Source organism: Acomys minous (assembly GCF_964271855.1).
Source record: "Acomys minous genome assembly, chromosome: 4".
NCBI classification, from domain to species: domain Eukaryota; kingdom Metazoa; phylum Chordata; class Mammalia; order Rodentia; family Muridae; genus Acomys; species Acomys minous.
In genome coordinates, this window is record NC_140486.1 from 50,738,698 (window position 1) to 50,764,783 (window position 26,086).

Consider the following 26,086-nt stretch of genomic DNA (forward strand, 5'->3'; position numbering starts at 1 on the left):
AGGAAGTGCCAGAGTTTCATTTATTGGTTCATCCAGTGCCAAGGTCCAGTGGGCACCTCGGAATCGGGAGCCCCTCGGCTCCTGCCTTTCTTCTTCTTCTTCACAGGTTCCATTTGGCCCTAAGTGAAGCTGTCAGCACTGGCGCCAGGGGTGGGTGGGGTCCAGGTTGGTTCTGACAGGGAGCGGGGGTGGGGGTGGGGGTGGGGGTGGGGGGGTGGGGGGGCTTGCTTGGCACAGGAAAGGGGACCCCATGGCAAGATAAGATAGGTCTCCTTTACACGAAAGGGAAGGAGCGGGCTTGGCAGGGCCTCTACAGTGGGCCCTGGGGGTAGAGGAGTCCAGCCTAGGGGCCCAGATGTGTGAAAGTGGTCAAGGACGGAAGGGTAGGGGAGACGGGCCTTCGAGTCTCATTTCGTCAAGGGCTTGAGTCCTCTGAGGCTGAGACCAGCAGGGGTGGGGTGAAAAAGGAGGAAGTGGGGGAGGAGGGGACCACTTTCACACAACCTCCCCAGCATGCACACCCTTGGAAGCCCGCCTCTCTTTTGGGGGTGGTATACAGGGGCCCGGCCCTACCAGTGCAGTTCTGGCATGACGGGGCTGGTCACCTAAAGCCGGTGTCTTCTACTCAGAGTTGTGCTAGAGGAATACTCCCCCCTCTCAGGCAGACCTGCCCCACCTCCTCCTCTCCTCAAGGCCCCCCTCTCCCCTAGTCTTTCTGGACTGTGGCTACTGCCTCCATTCAAGGAAGAGCAGTGGAGGCATGCCAGGCCTCCGAGAAGAAGATGGCCATGGTCTTCAGCAAGGCACTGGATGGGCAGGGTGGGGGGCTAGAGCATCGAGAAGAGCCAGCGCTGGCTGAGGAGCCCCCACCTCCTGAAGGGCTTAGTCAGTAGGTCGTGTCCTCAGCCTTACCACTGGGCCTGCCTCCCCCTCTTTGTCGAGCCCCCTCCGGAGAAGTGCCCATGGGGAGGGGGCACCGGAAACGGCCATCTAGGGGGTTTGCGGGTCTGAAACACTTGGGCTAGTAGCCCACTGCTGATGGGCTAGGGCTGCAGTTCCTCCCAGTGCCACTGTCCTAGAGATGGAGGGGTGGGGGGAGCTCAGGACCTCAAGCTGAGTCACCGCCTCCAGAACTCTTCTTCTTGGGTCGGGTCTTCAGCGTCTTGGAAGCCAGTGGCTATGCAGAGAGGATGTTGGGGCTCAGCCTGGTCCCACTACATCTTCCCCATCTCCCCAGGCCATGGGCCTGTATTCTCACCTCAGCTTTGGGCACTTTCTTGATAGGTTTGGTCCTCTTGGGTGCCTTGTCTCCCAGATCGTCTTCTGAGGTCTCTGTCCGGGGATCTGCCTGGCTTGTGCTAGACCTTAGACTCAGGGCAGGGTCATCTCCTGGTTTGAGGAAAGGAAATGAGAAGAAGGGCCCAGGGGTCTCTCTGTCCGGTCTTTTCAGCTCAGGCATCCTTCCCACAGCCCGGCTTGTTGTGAGTACCTAAGTCCTCAATAGTGTCCAGGAGACCCCCGGGGCCAGGACGGAGGCGGCCGTCTGGCCCCTGTAGCGGCAGAGCATCCTCATCCCGAATGAGAGTCAGGTCTTGCATGCTGAAGCTCCGGAGCTTTTCGGATAGCACCCCCTGGCCCTAGGGTCGCCACCACGCACCAAGAGAACAGGAGGGAGGGGCGGGGTGGAGATAAAGGTTACCATGGTGTTGGGATATTTTCCCTTTGGTTGGATGAGGAAACTGACTGGACGGTAGGAGAAACAGGGCTGGGGCCTGGAGCCCAAATCTCCAAGGTATGAAGACAGGGTTGGATGCCAAGGGGCCCGGCCAGGTCACAGGATGGACCAGGTGGGGGTCCTGGGAGTCTGGACCCATCCCCTTCTCACCTTGGCAGCAGCCGTGACTGCAGCGTTGGCCGCCAGGTTTAGGCCCCTCTTGCCCACCCTCATCATGGTCTCATAGCTCTTGTCTCGGGCTTGCGTGATGTATTCGTCGATCTCCTAGGAGGCATGAGAGACCCGAGAGGTGAGGCTGCGGGCAGGTAGCCTCTGTTCGCACCCACGCAAGGACGTGTCAGCCCCAAGGGGGCTGCGCTCCGCCAGACTACTGCAGGCTTTGGCCACCCACGGGAAATATATGTGGCTGCGGGCATCGGGCTGTCTCAGCCGGGCCAGGCTGGGAAAGAGCTGAGGGTTGGGGCAAACCTTTTCCTTGTTGGACAGCGTTGGATGCACAAACTTGCGGTAGAGGACGCTGGAGCCCTTGGTGTAAGGGGACAACAGCCATATCACAAAAGCGATCTTGAGCTCAAAGTAGAAGGGAAACCTGTTGGGAGGACAGAGGTGCGGGCAGAGAGGGTTAAGGGACACAGTGGACTTCGCAGCGCTGACCCTGGGCAGCCCCCACCCCTTAGTGCTCTGGAGCTATGCCGCTTCCAGGAGGACTGGGGTGGGGGTGGGGGTAGGGACCGCTGAACTAAGACTCCATGTGGGAAGGGAAGAAGTGACCCCCCAATTGGGGTACATGCTCATAATCCCAGGAGTTGGGAGACTGATGACAAATTTGTGGCCACTCTGGGCCACCTAAGACCCTGAATCTCAGGCGCCTGGGATGTGGAGGCAGGAAGACCAGGAGTTCAAGGCCATCTTCAGCTATACAGGGAGCTCAGGGCCAGCCTAAGGTACATCAGACCTAGCTCCAACAAACAAATAGCAACAACAAAACCAAACCAAGCAGCCAGGTGGTGGTGCCACACGCCTTTGATCCCAGCACTTGGGAGGCAGAGTGGATCTCTGTGAGTTCGAGGCCAGCCTGGTTTACAAAGTGAGTCCAGGACAGCCAAGGCTACACAGAGAAAACCCTGTCTTGAAGAACAAAAAGAAAACAACCAACCAACCAAAAAGAAAAAACAAAACAAAACAAAAAAACAAATAAATAAAAGAAAAAGTGAAAGAGATGCCAGGAGGACCTTCCCCAGAGAGCGGCTCTCTTTCCAACTCCTCTGTGCTGAGGCCAAGTCCACGGTGATCTCCCTATCTTCCAGGATCCTGCCCTCCTTCATGACGAGGACCTGGATGAAGCCTGGATCTTGATCCTGGTTGCCATGACAATGCCCCTCACTTCCCCCACACCCCAGTACTGGCCTCAGACACGCTTGGCAATCTCTCTACCACTGAGCTATATTCTTAGTCTTTTGACTTTTTATTTTTCACTAAGTTGCCTAGGCAGGGATTTCAGATTTGTAATGTTCTTTCCTCTGCCCCCAACAAATAGCTGTGTTTACTACTGTGCACAGCCCATGGGTATGAACTGCCATGCTTTGCTTCATGTGTGTGGGCATGCATGCATGGACGTGAGTGTTGAGACCACAGGCCTGGCCTTGGGGATTATTCGCTCACTGGCTTGGAGTCCACACAATCCCCCCTCAGCCACCTGTCCCTGCTTCCCAGCCATGGGACGACTAGCATGTGCCATCATTCCTTTTAAACATGAGCTCTGGGCACTGAAGTTGGGGCCTCATGTTTGCATAGCAAGCACTTGAGCCATCTCCCTGGGCCTTCAATCCTGGACTCACTGTGTAGACCAGGCTGGCCTTGAACTCACAGCGATCCACCTGCCTCTGCCTCCTCAGTGCATGTGCTACCACACCCAGAGCTCCCTACAATATTTTTTAATTAAGATTTTTTTTTTCTTGAGAGCTAGAAGAGGTGGCGCACACCTGTAATCCCAGCACTCAGGGAGGCAGAGGCAGGTGGAGCTCTGAGTTTTAGGCCAATCTGGTCTACTGCCACGGCTACACAGAGAAACCCTGTCTCAAAAAAAAAAACCCCAAAAATAAAATAATGTTTTTTTCTTATGGGCCAGGCTTGGTATGCCTTTAATACCAGTACTCGGGAGGCAGAGGCAGATGAGCTCCAGGACAGACAGGGCTATACAGAAAAACCTAGTTGTCTGAAAACAAACAAAAATAATATTTTTTCCCTTGAGCTGTAGTCTCACTGTGCAGCCTACACTAGTACTGGAGTCAGGCGAGCCTCCTGCTTCAGTGGCAGGCAATTGGCATCTTTGGCTTTTGATGACTGCTCTCCATTTCCTGCAGGCTTTTATTTTTCAGGCCACAACCTCCTTCAAGTCGTCCATATCAAAGCTCTCTCCTGGGAATCTAGAATTAGCACCTCAATCTTTTTCGAGACAGGTTCTCTCTGTGTTAGCCTTGGCTGTCCTGGACTTACTGCGTAGACCAGGCTGGCCTCGAACTCACAATGATCCACCTGCCTCTGCCTCCTGAGTGCTGGGATTACAGGCATGTACCACCACACCCACCTCTCCCCCTCACCCCCCAGAGGTTTCTCTGTAGCCTTGGCTGTCTGGACTCACTTTTTTTTTTTTTTTTTTTTAAAGTTTTCTAAGACAGGGTTTCTCTGTTTAATAGCTCTGGCTGTCCTGGACCCACTTTTGTAGACCAAGCTGGCCTCAAACTCACACAGGTCCGCCTGCCTCTGCCTCCCAAGTGCTGGGATTAAAGGTGTGTGCGGCACCCGGCTGCACCCTAATCTCTTAACAAATCTCTGAATTGTTCTCTCTACCAAAATGATAGCTGGCAAACACAAGGGCTTTATCTATAAGTGAAATGATATTTTTCCCAAACTTTAAATTCTCTTTAAAAAGATTTATTTATTTATTTATTTATTTATTTATTTATTTATTTAATGTATATGAGTGCTCTGTCTGCATGTACACCTGCACACCAGAAGAGGGCATCAGATCTCATTATAGATAGTTGTGAGCCACCATGTGGTTGCTGGGAATTGAACTCAGGACCTCTGGAGGAGCAGACAGTGGTCTTAACCTCTGAGCCATTTCTCCAGCCCTACAATCTTTAAATTCTTTTATCTCTCATGTAAAAATAGTTTTTGAAGTCAAGGATAATTTATTATTTGAGCTTAAAAAACAAACATACAAACAATCCCCAGGATAGGAAAAATTTAAACTCAGTGTTTCCTAGAAGAAAACTAAAGAGAGAAGAAAGCCATGGCACTGAAACCATTATGGCAGTCAGACAAGTAACTGACAAGCATCACATGGTGGAGAAAGAGTAAGGAAGCCAAGAATGTTGGGGAGGCCCTAAGTTTTAAGGAAAGCATGTTTAGAAAAGAGAGCTCTGCCAGGCGGTGGTGGTGCAATATCTTTAATCCTAGCACTTGGGAGGCAGAGGCAGGACGATCTTTGTGAGTTCAAGGCCATCCTGGTCCACATGAGTCCAGGACAGCAAAGGCTACACAGAGAAAAACCCTGTTTTGGGGAAGAAATAAATAAATAAAGATAAAAAGCAAGCAGACTTATGAAGGTGCATAGCTGTGGTCAGTAAGCTATTGGCAACCCCCCCCCCCCTTTTTTTTTTTTAAGACAAGATTTCTCTGATACCCTTGGCTGTCCTGGACTCCCTCTGTAGACCAGGCTGGCCTGGAACTCATAGAGATCTGACTGCCTCTGCCTCCTGAGTGCTGGGATTAAAGGCTCAGATGCTACTGCCTTTTCCTAAAAACCATAAGCATGTATATGATGTGTGCACATGTGTTGGGTGCAGGCACATGCCACAGTGCACGTGAGGGGGTCAGATGACAGTATTTGGAGCTGGTTCCCTCCTCCTGCCCTTATGTGGCTTTCAGGGATCAAACTCAGATTCTTTGTTAAGCAAGAACTTGGCTGATGAGCCCCCTTGCTGCCCCCTGCCCTGAGGTCATGTAGCCCAGGTTGGCCTCCAAACTGCAGTGATACTCCCTACCTTATCGTCCCTAGTGCCGGGATTACAGGTGGTTTACATTCTAATGTACTTTACTCTTCAAGAGGTATTTGCTGATCCAGCAAACATTTCTGAGCAGATTCAAAACTCCCTGTCCCTGTAAGTGCCTGCAGTGCCTCGGATAGAGAAGCATCTAGTGTCCACACAACTGAAGTACACCATGACTGTGCCCCAAACAGGGAAGACAAGGCTTAGGGACTGGTGATCATCTGTCTACTGTCATAGTAAGGACTCAGGAACAGGTGCACACTCACTGAATTCCACTGTGGTGCTGTGGATGTCACCAGAGAGATGTGGCAGTTCTGTCTGTTTGAGCTAGGGTAGCCCCAGCTGTCCTGGAACCCGCTATGCAGATCCACCTGCCCCTCCCTGCCTCCTGGGGGTGGGGTGGGGGGGTGGCTGGGATTAAAGGCGTGCACCACATGCCCGGCTTGCTGTCTGTCCACACTGTACTGATTGGGTGGGAAAAGCAGCACCAAGGGTGCTGACGGGCTGTTTGGGAGTTGAGGGGGGGGGGCGGTGTATGATTCTAGCCTGGGTCCTGAGATGCAAGGAGGGGACACTGGCCCTCACCAGGACAGAATGATATCCGTGAGAGTCTCAGCCGTGGTGAAGAAGGCAAAGACGATCCAGTACATCATCCATTTTACCTGAGGGACAAAGGGCAGCGCTTAAATGGGGGCTTCAGGCTGAGAAGCTGTAAACACCCGAGGCCCCCAGTCTGTCGGCTCCTCATCCCAGGGCTAAGGAGAGGAAAACACAGGACCCCATATCGCCACCAGCTCCATACTGGAAGTCCTGGGAGAAAGGGATACCCAGGACTTCACACCTCATGCCAAGCCCGAGTGGGGGATGGGAACACCCAGACCCTCTTTTTGCCCAGGGTCTTGGTAGATAGTTTGGCACAAAGCCACACCCTGTTCCCATCTGTACTATGACAGAAAGCACACCTCCCCCATGTTAAACCGGGGGTACAGTCATCTACTCACATATTCCTTCACGTTTTTGGTTTTCACAGCCTTGTAGGAAGAATAGGCTGGGTACAGGGTGCCAAAGATGAGCCTAGGAAAGCAGACGTGGTTACTGGGCCATTCTCTCTCCCGGCTCCGCCCCAGCCGCTGGGTGGCTAAGGGGCAGAGGGACAGAACTCCAAGCTGGCTGAGGAGCTCGGGTCAAGGATTAAGGTCAAAGCCTTTGGAGATAGCTACACACCTGCCGGGGGCCTGGGCTAGCCTGGGTGAGCGAGGCCCTGTCCCTATTCATTGTTCATCCCTTTTAGCCCTTGACATAGGAAAAGACCCAGAGGCCAGAGGACCCAGAGTGAGGTCCCTCCAGCCAGAATCCTTGGCATGTTACGGGAGTTGAGAGGGCTGGTCACTGCCATGTGAGGCCTTCCTTCTCGGCCTAATGCCCACCCAATCCATCTGTTCACATTCTCCATCTCCTTGTCTCAGAGACAGGCTGGGTAAGGCCAGGGGGGAACCTAACATCACTGAACAGGGCGCGTTAATTTGCAGTCGGAGAACTATTGTGGTTCTGTGACCAGAGGGCACAAGTGTGGGGGCCCCTGGAAAAGACAAGATTTATAAACCCCCAGTGTCAACATGGCCCAGTGTCAGGTACAGAAGACCTGGGTTTAAGACCCTGATCCACGACAGATTATAGGAAGGATACAGGTGGGGGTGGAAGAGCCATATATCCCGTAGGGAGTTTGCCCAGGGCAGAAGAGAAGCAGCAACCCCTCAATACCACATGGAGAGATTAGGCCTAGTCTAGGGGGTGGGAAGAGGAAAGTCCAGTGGGTTGAGAGGAAACCAGACACAAGCATGTGACAGCCTTCAATGGGAAGACAGGCGGGGCTGCTGGGATGCTGAGGGGCAGAGCCCTAAACTAGAGGAAGGGTTGGCTGGCCCTGAGGGCAGCACCTTCAAGTGTGGGTGTTGCCTTGCCAAGGCAGGACTCATGCCTGGGCTGCTGTTGGATAACGGGGCAGAATCCTCAGGGCCAAAAATGTAGGCTTGTATGTTTGCCGGGAGGGAGGTACCCAGGGGAGGTGCCAGGGCTGCAACTCCACAGTGTGACTGTGACAATGTATCTGAAATCAAGGCCACTAAATGTTCTCCCAGTGCCTTTCACACTCCCAGGGAGATAATATACATCCATTCTGCTGTTACCGCCCCACTTTGTCCTCCCAGCACCTCAGCTTCCACACCCAGGATGCCTTAGGACAGGTACCCTCTAGTCAGAAGCAGGAGATAAGGCCTGAGATCTTTGGGGAGGCCTTAGGGAATGGGCCGTGGATCTGAGCTCTGGAAAGAGGCCCCTGTCATGTTCCCCACTCTTAATCTCTTCCTGGAGGGAAAGGACAGGCGGACAGTCTTGTATGCTGTGCTTCACCATCCTAGATCTGCTCGGTGGGGGAGGGGATGTGCCCCCCGCCCCCATAAATCAGTAGCTGCTCAGCCTCTAGGATGGGGGAGGGAGCAGGAGCAAGCCAATTAAGAATAAACGTGCTTTAAAAATAATATGGGTGAGGTCTCTAGGAGACCAGGCCTGCCATGCTTCCCTTCCAGTCTTCGGTCCCACATCTCCGTCTCTGGGGACACCACATAGAGACCCTAGGCTACTCCATCCCAGGCTTGAATACCGCGCCCTCCATCACTGGCCCCCTCACCCCCCAACCCGGGCGAGCCCTGCTGCTGCCTCCGCACTCACACCACCAGGCGAGAGATGATCCAGGACACCATGGCGGGGCGGGGACCCAGCCCGGGTGAGGATGCGGCTGCCCGAGGCCGGCGGCGAAGGCAGCAGAAGCTGCAGTTAGCCGCGGCAGCCGCCGTGGGGTCAGCGGAGCGTAGAGTTGCCGCCGTTAAAGGGGAGGTCCCTGCCGCAGCGGCGGGCCGTGGGCGGTGGCGGCTCTTAAAGGGGAGGCCGCGGTGTCGGTGCCACCCCCAACCCAAGCACCTGCTGTGCCTGGGCATGCGCCTTCACCCTGTGCCCAGCCTTCCTCTAAACCGCATGTTCACTTTACTTGGGCTTCAAGCTGGAGGCCAGGGAGCTGGCTGGGATCCCTTCGGGGCCATTCTTTGACATCAGCTTGGGCCCACCTCCGGCCCTGCCCACATCAGGTTGAAGGCTTCAGTATCCCACGAGGAGTAAGGGCTGCCTTATTGCTTAACTGTGAGCAAGGCCCTGTGCTTAGTTAGAGCTTCGTGTTATTTCACTGTTATTTCTTCACGACTACCCTATAAGGCAGAAGTTATAACTATCCTCATCTTGAAGATGGGGGTTATTGGTTTCATTATTTTGCTGATTGATGATCACAAAACCACTATATCATGCTTGTGACGATATGAACCTAACGCGTTTATTAGGTGAAAGCCGCCAAACACTGATCATCCAACTCTCTGCCCCATCACAGGCTCCTTAAGGATGCCCACCTGGGCGCCTGAGGCCAGGCACAGCTGCACCTGGCCACTCCTGTCCTCATCAATAACCACCAGTTCCCAGTTTAAAGGGCTGGCTTGATTTGACTTGCTGATGGTAAGCTGTGCTGGGGTTAGTGAGATGTGAAACTTAACTTCATATGGTTGCTGGTAAGCGGGAAGAGTGGGTCTCAAATCAGTGTGAAGAGCCCAGAGACTTCAGCTCTACCCCCACAGGCAAGTACCATCCGTAGTAGATGTCCTAATTTTGAAGACATTTATATCCAGAATGTAGGCTAGCCCGCCTCCTGATTTTCACCAAAGCAACTGCTTGCAAAGCACCCCTCCTCCACTGGCCCATTTTAAAGCCGCTGTATCCTGGGGTCTTTATGTTGAGGTATAATCCTTTTGGTGGCCACAGTTAACCTGTCCCATCCAGGCTGAAGGGACATGCTCCCAGTCCTGTATTTCAAAGACTTAGGGCCTTATTCAAACTTGGCATGCTTGAAAAACACAAGTGATCTATTTCCCGCCTGGTAATTCTATTTCCGGGCTCGAATGCTTTGGAAGATGTTTTCAAACAGGTTTCAGGGAAGCAGGCCTATAATGACCCCTTTCGCTTTTCTTTACAACTTCCTTCCCCAAAGGCTTCTTTTAAGCAGAATGCAGTCTGTCCTTACCAAGCAAGCACACTTTAATTTTGCTTAATAAACAAAAGCCCAGTTGGGTTCATCCACCATTTCTGAGGCAACCTAGGGCCACACATTTTATGGAGGGCAGCCGCACTGTCTCGGAACCTTGCCTGGAGCTTTGTTCAGGTTGCACATTAAGGCACTTTTCTCTCATCCTGTACCCAGGAGGACGGAGGACTCCACTTATGCTGTTTTATTCACTGAGCATTAACTATGGAAAGCCCCCTCTACGCACCCACCAGCTTACATGGTACTTTGCCCACTGTCTTCTTTCTCCCAAATGAGCACAATTCAAACAGCAAAGCGTAAGGACCAGATGTAGGGCAGTAAGAAAAGCTGAAATCAACTCCCCTCTGTAGCCCAGTGTGGTCTTGACTTTAGAAAGGTTGGCACAGAAAGAATTTTGTCTACTCCAAAAAGATTTGTTAGATTTTTAATAAGAACATGGAAATCCCAATCAGCCCTTCAATAAAATTAAGATACAGAAAAAGTGAAATTAAAAGTATTCTACAGTAAATGACTTTTATTTAAAAAAAAAAAAAAAGTAAGTAACTGTGAACATATAAACAAGGCTGCAGGGCAGAACACCTGGAAAGAGATACATTTCCCAATGTACCTATGGGCCAATGAATTCTATCATTTCCAAGTAAATTCTTAATAAAAAACTCCACTGAGTTGGAAAGTTTTGCTGAAAATATTTCCAGACAAAACTCCAAAAAAACAAAAACAAACAAACAAACAAACAAACCCCTCTTATATTGGAAATCAAACTTTCCACCCCATTTGGAAACATACAAGGAGTCCCGAGGGAACGCTGGTTATCGGTGAGAACAGCTCCTGGAGTCAGCAGTGTGCAGCAGGGAACACTCCACAGCTCCGCCATGACACAGTTCTTTCTCAGATGACTGCTCCCTCAAGATAAGACTGAGAGGGACAGAGAGAAACTAAAAGAATTCTAATAAAAAGCCAATTCTTTTAAATTACGCTTTGGCTGATTTTGTGCTATAAGGGGCAGCTGATTTCTAAAAATCATATTTTTTTTTCAAAGAGTTTTATTGAAAGGAAGACTAAATGTAATGTGCCTTTCCTCATAGTCCAGGAAAACAACTGTGTTATTTCAAAAGTTCTAAAAATATCTACTTTCATGAAATAGTAACTATTTCACTACAAACCTATTTTTCACTAAATACACACGTTTCCTAATCCAGGAGCCTCCTGGGAGAAGCAGTGGGCTCTCCCTGGATCCTGAAGACTCCAGTGTTCATGGAGAGTATGGGAATGGCTGCACCCCCATCTCCTGGGATGGGCCAGGTCAGAGGTCCTGTGTGGAGAGACACTGCCAGGTGTCCAGCAGGCACATTAAATCATCACCTCACTTTACCAGTTATGGATTCCCCTGCCTCCAAACACATCCCCACGTAGCTAGGCACAAGAGGAACAGAAAAGGAAGGTGTGCCCACACTCCTGGTTTCCATGGTCTCAAACCAGGAAATGTACAGGAAAGCCCAGCAATGTTCAAGCAACCTGGATTCCCAGAAGGCCACTGGATGGGAATGTGGCACCCCTCAGCTTCGAGTCTGAAACTGTGTGTGTTTACAGTGCGACTTTCTTGTGTCAACCTTCAGTGTTGAGGCAGCATAGAGAGTGGCTGGAGAGTTTGTAATACTGAGCACACTGGCGTGGGGAAGGGCTTCTGCTCCTGCAGAGAACCCTGCCGTTCCCTGGTAAGTGCTGTGAAAGGCCTGCTGCACGGGAGAGCTGAAGTTCCCTGTGCTTTACGACCTTGCCAGTTTGGATTCGTGGGCCTTCAGAGTGCCAACAGCATCTTTCACTGCGTGGTATATGATGTTCTTCACCTGGGGAGCAATGAGCACTGTCAGTTCATGGCAGCTCACAAATGTAGATCTATGTCCTGCTCCAACAACAACCTTAGTGAAAAACTAATGGAGACACTCCCTCCCGTGTGCTTCCCAAATCACACCCCACAATGGATTACAAGTCATGCAGGATATGAGGTCTACACTCAAGAAAGATGAAATCACCGCCATCATTACACCTGTGCAGAGTTGATGCTGCTGCTGCTGTTATATTGTTTTTAGAATTACACCTACATGTGTGCACGTACACACTAAGTACCACAGCACATGTAGAGGTCAGATGAAAACTTGAAGGAGCTGGCTCTCTCCTTCACCATATGGGCCCCAGGAATTGGACTCAGGTCACTGGGCTTGGCAACAAGTGCCTTTACTTGCTAAGCCATCTTGCTGAACCCCAATGCTGTTATTTATTCACTATTTAAAAAGATTTATTGGTTTTATTTTATTGTATTGTATGACTGCATGCCTGCATGTATACTACACATGGGCCAGTGCTTGCAGAGGGCATCAAATCTCCTGGAACTGGAGTTACAGGCAGTTGTAAGCCCTGGGAACCAAACCTGGGGTTTTTGGGACAATAGCATGTGGTTTGTTGTTGTTGTTGTTGTTGTTTTTGAGATAGGGTTCCTCTGTGTAGCCTTGACTGTTCCTGGACTTGCTCTGTAGACTACGCTGGCCTTAAACTCACAGAGATCCACCTGCCTCTCTCTGCCTCCCAAGTGCTGGGACTAAACATGTGCGTGGCCAACCTGGCTGGTTTGTGCTCTTAAGCTCTGAGCCATCCCTGCAGCCCAGACCCTATAAAAAAGGCTGTAAGGGGATTGTAGAGTTGGCTCAGTGGTTAAGGGCACACTATGTTTCGTGTAGAACACCCTTAGTACCAGAGTCTGCCTAGAATCCCAGCTCCATGCAATGTCTTTAGGCACTGCACACATATGCACAAAACAATGAACATTTTGTTTTTGTTTTTGTTTTACGAGACCAGGTTTCTCCTCTGTAGACTAGGCTGGCCTTGAACTCATTCACCTGGCTCTGCCTCCCAAGTGCTGGGATCAAAGGTGTGCGCCACCACTACCCAGCCCAGAGACATTTAAAAAAAAAAGGCATTAAGAATAAAAAGACAGGGGCTGGAAAGATGGCTCAGCATTAAGAGTACTGGCTGTTCTTTCAGAGGTCTTGAGTTTAATTCCCAGCAACCACATGGTGGCTCACAACCATCTGTAATGGACTCTGAATCCCTCTTCTAGTGTGCATGAAAACAGAGCACTCATATGCAATAAATAAATAAATGTGATTATGCTTTATATAAGAATGCTCAGGGGCTGGAGAGATGGCTCAGAGGTTAAGCACACAAGCTGCTCTTTCAAAGGTCCTGAGTTCAATTCCCAGCAATCACATGGTAGCTCATAGCCATCTATAATGAGATCTCGTACCCTATTCTGGCATGCAGGCAAACATGTGGGCAGAATACTGTGTAAATACTAAAATAAATAATCTTTTGTTTGTTTGCTTTTGAGACAGGGTTTCTCTGTGTAGTCTTGGCTGTCCTGGACTCGCTTTGTAGACCAGGTTGGCCTTGAACTCATATCGATCTGCCTGCCTCTGCTTCCCAAGTGCTGATATTAAAGGCGTGCACCACCACGCCGGGCTATAATAATAAATCTTTTTGTTTGTTTGTTTGTTTTTTCAAGACAGGGTCTGTGTTCCGCCTGCCTCTGCCTCCCGAGTGCTGAGATTAAAGGCGTGCACCACCACACCCGGCTTGCTATAATAAATCTTTAAAAAAAAAAAAAAAGAACTTTTTGACTAAGCTGGGCTTGTTAGTACAGGCTAGCTACTTCTGAACTTGAGGCAGGAGGATCACAAGTTTTAAGTCAGCGTGGGATACCAAGAGTTCAAGGCTAGTCTGTACAACTTAGCAAGAACCCGTCTTGAATTTCATCTGATATAGTTCAGTAGTAGAGTGCCTGACTAGGATGTGCACAGCCCTATATTCCATATATTTGGGCCCCAGCACTGTTTAAAAAAAAAAAAAAAAAAGTACAAACAGGCACAGTCCTTCCCAAATAAAAACCTTCTAGGGTATTTTCCCTTAACCAGGAATGTAAGTTTACTCAGTTATGAACATTAAAAAAATTCCCAAGGACAGAGACACGGAATCATCAATTACATTGGAAATGGGGAGATTGCACACACAACACAGGGCCTCACTCAAACAGCCCAGGTCGGCCTAGAACTTGTGATATTTGCCCTACTTCAGCTAGGTTATAGGCATCAGTTAAGATGAGTAGGTAAATTCCTGCAGAAGAGCTGGAGGACCAGGAGTTCAAGGTCAGCCTGGGCTATTTCAGTGTTTCAAAAACAAAGCAACACGCTAAACTCAACCCCTGCCCCCAACTAAAATGGTTAGGTATCTGTTCCTGAAAGGAAGCCTTTATATGCCCAGTTTCCCAGTCATTTCTCTACCAGAATAACCGTAAGAGGAGAATGTGTCTTCGGTGCATGTGAGCATTAGACGGAAGACAGCGTGTGAAGGAGACATTACTTACCTGTAGTTTGTCCTCATGATTTGTGTGAGTGTTGGAGAGATGCCTGAATTCCTGAGTCAGGCGGAAACAGTGCTTCACGTGCTCTGGAGATACAAAGTCTTCTGCTACCTTTATGCAACTATACAGATTGTGAACCTGGGGTGAAGGAAGCGCAGCAGGAAGATGCAGACATTAGACTAAGTAGTAACTCACAAGAAATGCCCAAGGCGGCAAAGCAAACACAATCAGCATGTGTTTCTTCTTCCTTTTTTTTTTCTTTCTTTCTTTCTTTTTTTTGGTGAGATTTGTTCTATCACCCATACTGGCTTTTACCTTTCAGGTTTAAGCAATCCTCTTGTCTACAGCACATGCCACTATGTCCTGCTAACACTACAGAAACACTGTTGAATGCAAATTTAAAAATAAGGGCTGGTAAGATGAAGATGGCTTGGCAGCTATATGTGTTTGCCACCAAACCTGGTAGCCTGAGTCTGATACATAGATCCTAACGGTGGAGAGAACCAACTATCATACATTTCCTCTGTCCTCCACAGACAACTTTAAGTAGGCTGAGTGTGACAGCATACGCCTTCAATCTTTAATTCTAGAACTATTAAGGCAGAAGCAGGCTGATCTTTATGTGTTTGAGGCTTGCCTGGTCTTTAAAAAAAAAAAAAAAGCACAAGCATTTATAGATACAAGGAATAAAACCTGGTGCGGGGCTCCGGCAGGTATGAAGACAGCGTCACCCAGGAACTGCACAATGGCCCAGCCTTGCACACCATACTCCTCAAAGAGTCGCTTTCGGAGGATCTGGTCCAAATACCAGCTTTGGTCATGAATTGGGTCATGATCAGGGGGATTCTCTTGGCCTTGCTCTTCTCCAACCTAAAGTCGTGATCAAAATCCATAAACAGAAGAAGAATTAAGTAGTAGAGCCTTTCCTCACTCACCCACAGTCGCTGCAGTTCCATTACCCACAGCCAGTCATTGCTCTAGAACACCACACAGGACAGTAGGAAAGGTTCAAAATTTAAAACTGTGGTAGCCAGGTGTTAGTGGCGCACGCCTTTAAGCCCAGCACTTGAGAGGCAGAGGCAGGCAGATTCTCTGTGAGTTTGAGGCCGTCCTGGTCTACAGAGCGAGTTCCAGGACAGCTAGAGCTGTTACATAGAGAAACTGTCTCATAACAACAACAACAACAACACTGTGTGGTATTAGCTGGGTGTGATGGCTTGAAAACAAGACAAAACAAAAACGTGTGGTATTCTTATGGCAGTGTGAAAGACTCTCCAGTGCCCACCCAGCTCAGCTCACACTACACACGCCCTGTCCTTTTCTGTCTAGTGTTCAAGAACCCTTTATGGAGTACTGGCTCCCAGAGCTGGGTGCAGTGGCAGAGGCAGGCAGATGGCTGTGAGTTCCAGGACAGTCATGGCTACACAGAGAAACCCTGTCTCAAAACCAAAAATAGGGGCTGGATGGCTCAGTGGTTAAGAGCACTTGCTGTTCTTCCTGAGGTCCTAGGTTCAATTCCCAACAACCACATGAACTACAGGTGGCTCACAACCATCTGTAATAGGATCTAGTGCCCTCTTCTGGCATGCATGAAGACAGTGTACTCATATACAGAAAATAAATAAATCTTAAAAAAAAAAAAAAAAGGCTCCCAAAAGACAAAAAGCATGATGGCAAATCAGAAGCTGTCTAAGTCAGTTGGGGTAGAGCACATTGAAAGGAGGTGGAGGCAGGAGGATCATAAGTTTGAGGCCAGCCTGGGCTATAGAGTGAGTTCCAGGGCAGCCAAGGTTGTACAGAGAAATCCTGCTGTGAAAAACCATAAGCAAACAAAACCCCCAAAAAGGTAGTATAGGAAAAAATGATGTAGGGTACTTATTAGTGGTCATGAAATACATTACCCCTTAAACACAAAAATATTAATATCTTCTTTATTTTGCTGAACATGTTCTAGTGTGAGCTCAGGCCCCTTGGGCATTTTGAAAAGGTTTCTTACAACGGGTCCTTTCTTTTTTCTTCCCCACAGTGATGAAGGTTGAACCCAGAGCCTTAGGCATGCGAGGTAAGCATTCTAATACCAAACTACAAACCAGCTCTTATTACTGTTTGTTTTTCTGAGACAGGGTTTCTCTGTGTAAAATAGCTCTGGCTGTCGTGGGCTTGTTTTGTAGACCAGGCTGGCCTTGAACTCACAGAGAACCCACCTGCCTCTGCCTCCCTTATTTTTATTTTATGTTTTGCTTGCATGTATGATGTAAGTCTGTGTGCCCAAAAATTCAGAAGATTTACAAAGACAGTGAACTTCTATGTGGATGCTGGGAACCAAACCTAGGTCCCTTATAAGAGCACCAAGTACTCTTTTTTAAAAAATTTATATTTACCTTTATTTTATGTGTACTGGTGTTTTGCGTACATGTATGTCATGTGAGCATCAGATTTTGGAATTACAGTTGTGAGCTGCCATATGGGTACTGGGCTCAGTGGTTTTAGAGGACCCAAGTTCAATTCCCAGTACCCACATGGCAGCTCACAACTGTCTAATGACACCAGTTCCAGGGCACCCAACACCCTCACACAGACATACATGTGGGAAAAACAGAAATTCACATAAAATGAAAATAAATAACTTTTAAAAAAGGGGGTTGGAGGGGCTGGGCGTGGTGGCACACGCCTTTAATCCCAGCACTTGGGAGGCAGATGGATCGCTGTGAGTTTGAGGCCAGCCTGGTCTACAAAGTGAGTCCAAGACAGGCAAGGCCACACAGAGAAACCCTGTCATGAAAAACCACCACTACCACCACAAAAAAAGAGTAAGGTCTTTTTATGTGCTCCAGGTTGGCCTCTAATTGTGATCTTCCTGACACCAGCACTCAAGTGCTGGAATTACAGGCATGTACTCCCATGCCTTATGTAAATAGGTCTTGACTACTAAGAGACCTCATATGAAAGGCCTGGTGTCCACCTAGACCACAGCCTGGAGCCGGAGCCAGCCTCGCCCCACAGGAAGCATACCTTCCGGAGCAGCTCTCGGATCTTCTCTGCGTCCTTGGCTGCGTAAATATGCCATAAAGCCCCTGGCTTCTCCTTCCCGTCATGAATCCTCTGCTTGGTCACCTCATCAGCATCTCCCTCATCAATTGTTTTGAGTACTTCTGAAAAGAATAAACCGGTGATGTCAAAGTAACCAGTCTGTTAGTACCTCTACGTAAAAACATGTCTAATTAAACATGTTTGTTCTCCATTCTTTTCTATCTATAGCAATATCACAAAGAATCAAGAACCAAAAGTTACTAGGCATGGTGGCACACACCTTTAATCCCAGCACTCAGGCAGAGGTAGGCAGATCTCTGTGAATTTGAGGCCAGCCTGGTCTATAAACAAACAAAAAACAAAACAAAACAAAACAACAACAACAACAACAACAACAACAACAACAAGCCAAAACTCAAGCCAAGCGCAGTGGCAGAGGCCTTTAATCCCATCATTTGGGAGGCAGTGGCAGGTGAATTGCTATGAGTTTGAGGCCAGCCTGATCTACAAAGTCCAGGACAGCCAAGATAACACACAGAGAGCCTGTCTTGTAAGGAAAAAAAGGTGAGGAGTGGTCATGTAGGCTTCTACCTCTGGAGTGCTGGGACTAAAGGTGTGTGCCACCACTTAGCCCACCAACTGAATTTTCATCTCTCACCTTTCTGAAGATAACCCAGCCTTGCCATTTGTCAGTTTATACAGTTAATGAATCAAGAAGATGGGTCAGCCCTTTTTTCTTATTTCTTAAAAATGCATTTATTTTTACTTGTTATCTGTGTGTGTCTATGTGAGTTCATGTGTACACATGCATGCATATGCCTAGGGAGGCCAGAGAACATCAAGTTCCTTAGAGCTGGGATTATAGGAGGCCTGTAAGCCTCCTCCAAAGTGCAAGGATCTAGTCAAAGGTCTCCACGCAGCCCTCTGCTAGCAATACCCACCAGCTGCCGACTATCTGTGACGCCTGAAAGGAACTTAGTAGCCAGCTACCGCCTGTCTTAGGGCAGGCCACACCACAGCAGGTTCTCTAGAAAGCGTACCTTCATCGTGCGCACCCTCCCCGATAGGGATCCCAACGTACACCATCACATTAACAGCATCCGACACATCTAAGTGGAGATTCGTTGTACCAACTCTTCTGTCTTCTGCTGTTATCAAGCCTAAAGGTGGGAGGGAAAGGTGAAAGGTGAGGGGTGATACTCCAAAGGACCAACATCAACTGTGAAAATATGTCTAAGGCCATTCCTAAATAAGCACCCCTGGGAGGAGAGTGAGCTGTTTGTGGCTGTCAAGAAGTCAGCTCTGAGGCAGAATGCTTGGCTAATGTGCTCAGGCCCTAGGGTAAATCTCCAGCACTATGGGGGGGTGAGACACATAGAAAGGAGGAGGAAGGGCGGGAGGCTAAGCAGGAGGGAACGAGCTAAAGCATTCTCCTTTATCCAGTTTAAGACTAATTTCTAGCTTGGCCCACATGTCATCAGCATTCACCAAGCCACTTCTTTAAAAGGGTGCCCCCTCCCCCCTTGTGGTTTTTCAACACAGGGTTTCTCTGTGTAGCCTTGGCTGTCCTGGACCTACTTTTGTAGACCAGGCTGGCCTTGAACTCACAGCTACCTACCTGCCTCTGCCTCCCAGTGCTGGGATTAAAGGCGTGTGCCACCATACCCAGCTCGGAACCGGTCTTTTTTTTTGAAATTCAAAACATACAGGCACTACAGGCATTCACCTTTGGCAGTCCTAGGCCATCTTTTTCTAAGTTAACAGAGTATAGACCTGGCCACAAAGTAGTTTATATTCCTTACTCTTAGCAAAAGTGAACAATAAAACTAAGAATGTGTCTGCTTGAGTAGATATATAAGCTTATGAATGTTACACAAATCATACCGACAAAGGAAATATCCAAAACCACCTGTCACCTGTCCCATCATCTCTCTATATAAAATGAGAACAGCAGATCCCCAAAGGGGCAACTCTGTCCTCTCCCTCATACCGTAGGCGTTGTACATCTTGGGGCCCAGGTCAGGCCTTACAAAGTAGCTGGGTAGCCTAGAAGCCAGATTGAGCCGGCCATCTCGTTTGGTATATTCTGGCAGAGGAAGATTCTCCATTAGATCTTCAAACCTAAGAAAGGGCAAGAAAGACGACTCAGCTGCAGGGAGAAAAAGGAAGTGGAGTTCACTTCTGTGTGATTGTGTTGTGCTGATTTCCGCCAGGCACAAGCCTCTGAGTATGGCACTACCTGAAACTACTCACCTTGTTGGCATCATGTCCCGGAAATCTTCCCCAGGGGGCCAGTCTTTGAGTTTGAGCACCATTGGCTGCCCATCTTCTGACCGCAGTCTCTCTAGAAGACAGGCAGTATTCTCATAACGCACTCCTGAGTCTCAGGGGACACTACAACCTCCTGTTTCATAATGGACAAGTGAGAGGGGCTTTGTTTTCCCACCCACTGCTCAGCCACATCTCTCCATCTCACAGGGTTCTTGCTCCCTTCCTCAGAGCAACATCAACCTAAGTCTTACATGAAACGCAGGCCTGCTCTGGGACAGCAGGGTTGCCATGCAGCTATGTGCAGCTAGCATGTGGACTGAAGGCCTCTCTTTCTTGGGATTTTAGCTGCGGCACTGCCAATACGTAACGAGGTAACAGAGCTACTTACTGCATATAATCTCAAAGCCATCCCAGAAATCCCGAACTTTGACGTCAGAAATTATAGCGCAGTTCCTGCAGTTCACTAAGTCCACATCCTGGTCTCCAAATTCCTGGCTAAAGGCTTCTGGCTTCCAAAGTTCAGACTTGAGCTTTTTATGTACCCCTGAAACTAGCACTGGCTGTGGAAACAAAGATAACTCATTAGAACCATCTAGGAAATACTGTTCTCCAGTTTATAGCCTACAGATTCCTGTACATTAGCTAAAGAGAATCAAACTGCCTCTACTCTGTATTGTTACACTGCGTTCTCACTCTGTGGGACGTCCATTGAACAAATTATTCTTACTTGGTATCTATCAGTATTTTGAGGAGACACAGCTGGCAAATCCAACTTTGAGAATATTTTCTCACAATACAAATGCAAATAAGGAAACTCCATGCACTCCTCAAGCACCTGCCAAAGTATAAAAATCACGGAGCACCACCACAGTGTCACACATACCACGAAAGACTCCAGCGCTTAGCTAGAACCCTGCTAGTCTAGATCACACCTCCCCTACCCACAAAGCTGTCACCCAGGCAGCTCAGTACACAAGAGCCTTACAGACACAGAGCACGGCCACATAGTGAAACGCACACAAAGGCTTCTTAGGGAGCTCCTGGAATTTTAAAAGCCAGGTCAACTTGAAATAGCAAGGACATCTCCAATGAATTTACTATATATGTCTTCCTGGCAAAAGACCTTCCAGACAGGTCTGGAGTGATCTCGGTAGCCGTACCTGCCAGGCAATCAGCAGACTGAAGAAAAGAAAAAACCCAACAACTTAGCGTTACTTACCTGGCCTTGTTTCCAACATTCTCGGAAGATCTTCCAGTTGTTTTTGTTGCTGGGGTCATGGAGACACAGAAGCCGCCCATCACAGAGCCAGGAATGAGACGTGTGGGGGTCCAGCACATTTAGCCCCATCACCATCTCCTTCACTTCCTTTTGGGTATCTGTCAAGTTGCAGGCCCGCTTTGAAGAATCTGAGGTTTTCTTATTTTCTACCACTGAGGCAATGATGTGGTCGAGGAAGTTGGGTAGGCTGGCTTTGCTCTTCACTCCCTTCACAGACAAACCCACAGATAAGCTCGACTCAAGCACCGTAAGAACATTAAAGTATGTCCGAGTTCTAATCTATCTCATTAAATCCCATTAACACTGATAAGATGCCTTCTGTAATTGCAGAGGGACAAAAAGTTACTAGTTTTTACAATCTTAAATTTCTCAACCTTTTGTATTTTCTTACATTTATGATAGTACAGAAAGATTTTCCCTCCAAGACAGGGCTTCTCTATGTAGTCCTGGTTGTCCTAGAACTTGGTCTATAGACCTCAAGCTGAGAGATCCACCTGCCTCTGCCTCCCAAATGCTGGGATTAAAGGTGTGGGCCGCAGTCACCACCACCTGGCTCAGAAAGATCTTTTTGTTTTGTTTTGTTTTCTCAAGACAGGGCTTCTCTGTGTGGCCCTGGCCACCTGCCTTTGAGTGCTGGGATTAAAGATGTGGGCCTCCACGCCCAGCGAGGAAATGTGTACATGTATCTCCCAACTTGGAAAATATATCATCAGTATTGAACTCTGTGGTAAGCATACGCATGTAGACTGCAGAGTTCATAAAATGTTGACTTAAAATGGTTAATTTAGAAAAAGCTCTCTTAGCCGGGTGGTGTTGGTGCATGCCTTTAATCCCAACACTGTGAGTTCGAGGCCAGCCTGGTCTACAAAGTGAGTCCAGGATAGCCAAGGCTACCCAGAGAGACAACGTCTTGAAACTGCCCCCCCCCCATAAAAGCTCTCTTTGGATGGTGTCCCCAAGAAATAACTCAATTAAGGAGATGAACAGATTTAACAAGGCAGTGGCTTTCTGGGCCGGTGAGAGAGATCAGTCTAATGACCAGATTCTATCCTGGGACTCACAAGGTATGAGGAGAGTACAGAATCCTGCAAGCTTGCCCTGAGGTAAGCGAGTGCCCACTCAGCAATAGAGAAGCGTAGTTCTCTGCCGCAGAGCACTCTGTCTTAAGCACTGAGAACCACACACTCCTTCAGCTCTTTGCTATCGCCCACTTGGCATTGCTCCTGCTTCAGCTCATGGGAAGCTCAGGCTCACTGGAGATAAAAGCGACACTGGGCAAGTCACAGAACCTCTATGTGAAGCACTACCAACCGCTTGCCATACAACTGGGTGTAGGGCAGGCAGGCCTGTGAGTTCAAGGCCAGCCTTGTCAACCCAGCATTCCCAGCCAGCCAGAGCTACATAGCAAGACTCTGTCTCAACAGACCAAAAAACATGTCATGTTCTGAAAAGAAAATTCAAGAAAGGAAATGAAATTACTTATCTAAAAAGAAATAACCTACATTCAACCACCTATGGTTGGTTTCGGACTGCACCCATTAATCATGAATAGAATCAGGAACATATTTATGTACTTGTTTAAAATGGTTTACAAGATATACACTGAAAAGCAGGCAATTACACTGTAGAGCAAACTTGTGTAATCAGGAGAAAGCGATATACATACAACATTTCTGAAGCGACACTCAAGAGGTAGTGCTGGGCCAGCCAGACAGCTCAGGTAAAAAGACATTTGCTTTCAAATCTCATGACCTGAATTTGATTCCTGTTGACTCAATGGAAGGAGAGAACTGACTCCCACGCTCCCCGCCACCCCTCAACATGCACACTAAATGGTTACTTGTAAAAGAGAGAAAGGGGAATCTGGAAGATCTTTCTATTTCCTCTTTTTTTAAATGTATGTTTTGCCTGCATATTGTTTGTGCACCACATGCACGCCTGTTGGCCTCAGAGGATAGAAGAGCGCATTAAATCCCCGGGAACTGGAGTTACAGAGCTGCCATGTGGGCACTAGGAAGTGAATCCAGATCCTCTGCAGCCAGTGCTCGTAACCCCTGAGCCCCTCCACTCCCTCCTGTACTGATTCCATCAGTGCTTACCAGAGATGACTACTGCACTGTGTACTAGAGACATGTACTAGTGAATAAAATGCCTTTAGTACAGGCAAAAGAAATACAGTACATAAAATAGCCACTATGATAAGTGCTATGAAAGCTATTATGTGTAGGTGAGTGTGGCATAAACTCGGTGTGGTGGCACAGGCACGTACTATCAGAATTGGGAGACAGAGGCAGGTGGATCAGGTATGCAGTCATCCATAGTTAGACATCAGGCCTGTGGCTAGTGTGGACTACATGATACCTTGTCTAACAAGACCAAAGTATAATGTATAAGAAGTGATGAAGTAAGCCTGTGGACATACAAGGATTCTAGCAGCAAGGAACAAACATAAGACCAACAAAGGAAGTCATATCCAGGGACAGCAAAAAGGTAGGTGTGAGCTGGTGGTGCATGCCTCTAATTGCATGCTATGAACGCACCGCTCAGCTTACAAAAACCTAGTGTTTATAAGAAAATCAAATGGATCAATATAACAGCCTTTTTGTTGAAGACCAAAAATAGAACGTTTCAAATTTTTTCTTTCCTTCCTTCTTCTTCTTCTTCTTTTTTAAGTTTTTGGAGGCAAGGTTTTGCCTTGGCTAGCTGTCCCGGACTCCCTTTGTAGACCAGGCTGGCCTTGAACTCACAGAGATCCACCTGCCTCTGCCTCCTGAGTGCTGGGATTTTATAGGCATGTGCCACCATGCCCAGTGAACGGTTCAATTTTTACTGACTTCCTTTGATAGAAAAGTGTGTGTGAGTGAGACAGAGAAAGCTAGGTCTGCTCTTCGATGGTACAATGTGAAGGTGAGAGAACAGTTAATAGGAGCAGATTAGGCTCTCCTTTCACTGAGGGCTCTGGGGACTAATGCAGGTCATCAATCACATTGACCATTTTTATGTGCTGAGCCTCAATTTTAACAGTCTTAAAAACACGTTACCCGGGGCTTACTACTTATAATGACTGCCAACACCACAAGAATTTAATGTTGAAAGATCTTGTAAGCTTGACCATGTAAAGAACACTGCCACCAGGATACCCTCTGACTCAATCATCTAGATCCGTGATGGTTTTCTCACGGAAAAACACTAAAGGCTAGAGTTGTAGACAGGACACTTACCGCTGAAGATGCAGAGAAAACAGGGGGGAAGGGTATGCCTGTGTCCAGGGGGGTTTGAGGAAGCTTTCCAGGCCCGGAGTGAAGGAGGTCTCGAAGGCTAGAGCCCTCAGTTTTGCTGTTGGAGGCGGTGGGACCCAGCAACAGACTGTTAAAAAGCTTTGGAGTCAATGGAGAGACTTTTGCAGTGGAGTTGAATGAGTCCAGCCCAAAAGGTGAATGAGCCTCTTTATTGAGCACCGACCTTAGGGACCCTGCTTCTGTAAGGCAAAGGAGTGAGCTTTAGCAAGGTGGAACAGCCAACAGATGCCGGCTCTCAGCACAGCTGGGCAGAAAGAAGAGAAGCCTGTCCTGCCTTGCCTCCACTATGTAGGCTTGGTCTGGGTCAAGGCTGAGGAGCTATGAACATCAGATTTTAGGGATACAGAAAAATTCTCTACTTTCTTCTAAGTTTGGATCACAAAAGCCTTTTTCTCATCTACTTTTTATCTTCTAAGACAATTTAAGTGGGCCTCTAGAATGGGAATCATTTGTGCTACTTGTTAAAAAAAAAATGGAGATCATGTCTTCTCTCAAGAAATTCTAACGCAATGGTTCTCAGCACTGAAGAAGTACTTCCCAGGTGGTTGTCCAGCCCATTTAAAATGGCTGCCCCTTCCAAGGCCAGCGGAGGCCCTGCTTCCAAATAAAACTGCTGCTCTAAGTCCAGCTGTCAACTGTAGCTAAAGAAGCAAACAAGTAGGGAAACTCACTCAAAACTGCTTAACTCTGACTGAGGAGGTCTAGGTAAGGACCCAGGAATGCTCCATTTTCTATAAAAAAATACCAAAAACCAAACCAAAACAAAACAAAAAGGGAAGAGAACCTATCCTTTATGTGTGCAATCAGCCAGAGAAAGCAAGCACCACCTCTCTAAATCTGTCAGTTAAAAAAAAAAAAAAATCACAGACTAGCCCGACATACTTTCCATAGCCAGGGCACAGATGGTTTTTCTTACCTTTTGTTTCTTCTTTAGCCTTCTGAGTTGCTAAATCCGCCAACCAATGCAGGGCAGAGGAGGGAGGGGCCGTGTCAGGGCATGGGGGCCTGATGGCTTTTAGTTCACTATTGCTATTTGATGCAGAACCTTCTGCTTTTAGGGGCTCCTCAGATCTGCTGTCAGTGCCAGCACCTTTGGGAACTTGGTCTGGCTCTGGACTTGCTATCGCCGCAGTTCCACCTCCGCCCGAGAAGGTAGCTTCATTTCCAGAAGAGGCACTAGGGGTTATACTGGGCAGCTAGAGCACGGAAGGTTAGAGTATTAGTTAGGAGGACCGCAGAGCGCTGGGCTTGGGCAGAGCAAACTGCACATGCTAATACTACACAGGCCTAGGAAATAACCTGGAACTATCTCAAACAATGGTATTTTCATCCATTCTCTAATTCCATATACATTTATTGAGTCTACAATGTGCCAGCAGTTTGGTTCTGTGGAAAACCAAGTGAATAAGCCTTGAAATTAATAATTAAAGTATGTCTTAGATATTTCTACAGCAGAAAACTAGTTATTAAAAGTTAAGCTGGTGGTGTGGTGCACACCTGTAATCCCAGCACTCAGAAGGCAGGCAGATCAATGTGAGTTTGAGGCCAGCCTGGTCTACAAAGTGAGTCCAGGGCAGCCAACAGTAGACAGGGAAACCCTGTCTCAAAAAAACCAAAGTTAATCCTATAGGGACTGGAAAGAGAGAGATCGTTGGTTAAGAGCACTGGCTGCTCTTCCAGAGGTCTTGAGTTCAATTCCCAGCAACCACATGGTGGCTCACAACCATCTATAATGAGATCTGTTGCCCTCTTCTGGCCTGCAGGAATACATGCAGGTAGAGTACTGTATACATAATAAATAAATCTTAAAAAAAAAAAAAAAACGGGCTGGAGAGATGGCTCAGCGGTTAAAAGCACTGACTGCT

The 26,086-nt window shown here is 48.1% G+C and overlaps 2 protein-coding genes across 7 annotated transcripts in view; both read right to left on the bottom strand.

Moving 5' to 3' along the window:
- Position 1: 1 nt before the first annotated feature.
- Positions 2-8,717, bottom strand: REEP2 (receptor accessory protein 2). 4 transcript variants are annotated; one of them, XM_084780070.1, is made up of 9 exons: positions 8,518-8,646; positions 7,477-7,574; positions 6,792-6,960; positions 6,376-6,452; positions 2,204-2,324; positions 1,886-1,999; positions 1,490-1,637; positions 1,259-1,389; positions 2-1,177 (listed from the first exon to the last, which is right to left on the bottom strand). In XM_084780070.1, exons 4-9 carry the CDS (start codon positions 6,441-6,443, stop codon positions 1,109-1,111), a joined length of 651 nt encoding a protein of 216 aa, XP_084636196.1. In that variant the 5' UTR covers positions 6,444-6,452; positions 6,792-6,960; positions 7,477-7,574; positions 8,518-8,646; the 3' UTR covers positions 2-1,108. The 4 variants fall into 4 exon arrangements, with proteins under 4 accessions (XP_084636196.1, XP_084636194.1, XP_084636193.1 ...); XM_084780068.1 differs by lacking the exon at positions 7,477-7,574 and having other exon boundaries at positions 1,490-1,631; positions 6,792-6,864; positions 8,518-8,717; XM_084780067.1 differs by lacking the exon at positions 7,477-7,574 and having other exon boundaries at positions 6,792-6,864; positions 8,518-8,713.
- Positions 8,718-10,338: 1,621 nt separating this feature from the next.
- KDM3B (lysine demethylase 3B) overlaps positions 10,339-26,086 on the bottom strand; it is a 62,720-nt gene continuing 46,972 nt past the window's right edge. For 2 of the 3 annotated variants that reach the window (XM_084780022.1, XM_084780020.1), the window contains 11 exons: positions 25,138-25,417; positions 24,144-24,400; positions 20,863-21,129; positions 20,032-20,203; positions 19,626-19,716; positions 19,363-19,493; positions 18,413-18,532; positions 17,355-17,494; positions 15,036-15,212; positions 14,346-14,480; positions 10,339-11,775 (listed from right to left, as the gene is read on the bottom strand). In XM_084780022.1, the coding sequence (XP_084636148.1) occupies positions 11,695-11,775; positions 14,346-14,480; positions 15,036-15,212; positions 17,355-17,494; positions 18,413-18,532; positions 19,363-19,493; positions 19,626-19,716; positions 20,032-20,203; positions 20,863-21,129; positions 24,144-24,400; positions 25,138-25,417 (1,851 nt within the window). In that variant the 3' untranslated portion in view covers positions 10,339-11,694. The remainder of the gene's footprint in view (positions 11,776-14,345; positions 14,481-15,035; positions 15,213-17,354; positions 17,495-18,412; positions 18,533-19,362; positions 19,494-19,625; positions 19,717-20,031; positions 20,204-20,862; positions 21,130-24,143; positions 24,401-25,137; positions 25,418-26,086) is intronic. The other variant, XM_084780021.1, reaches the window with a different exon arrangement.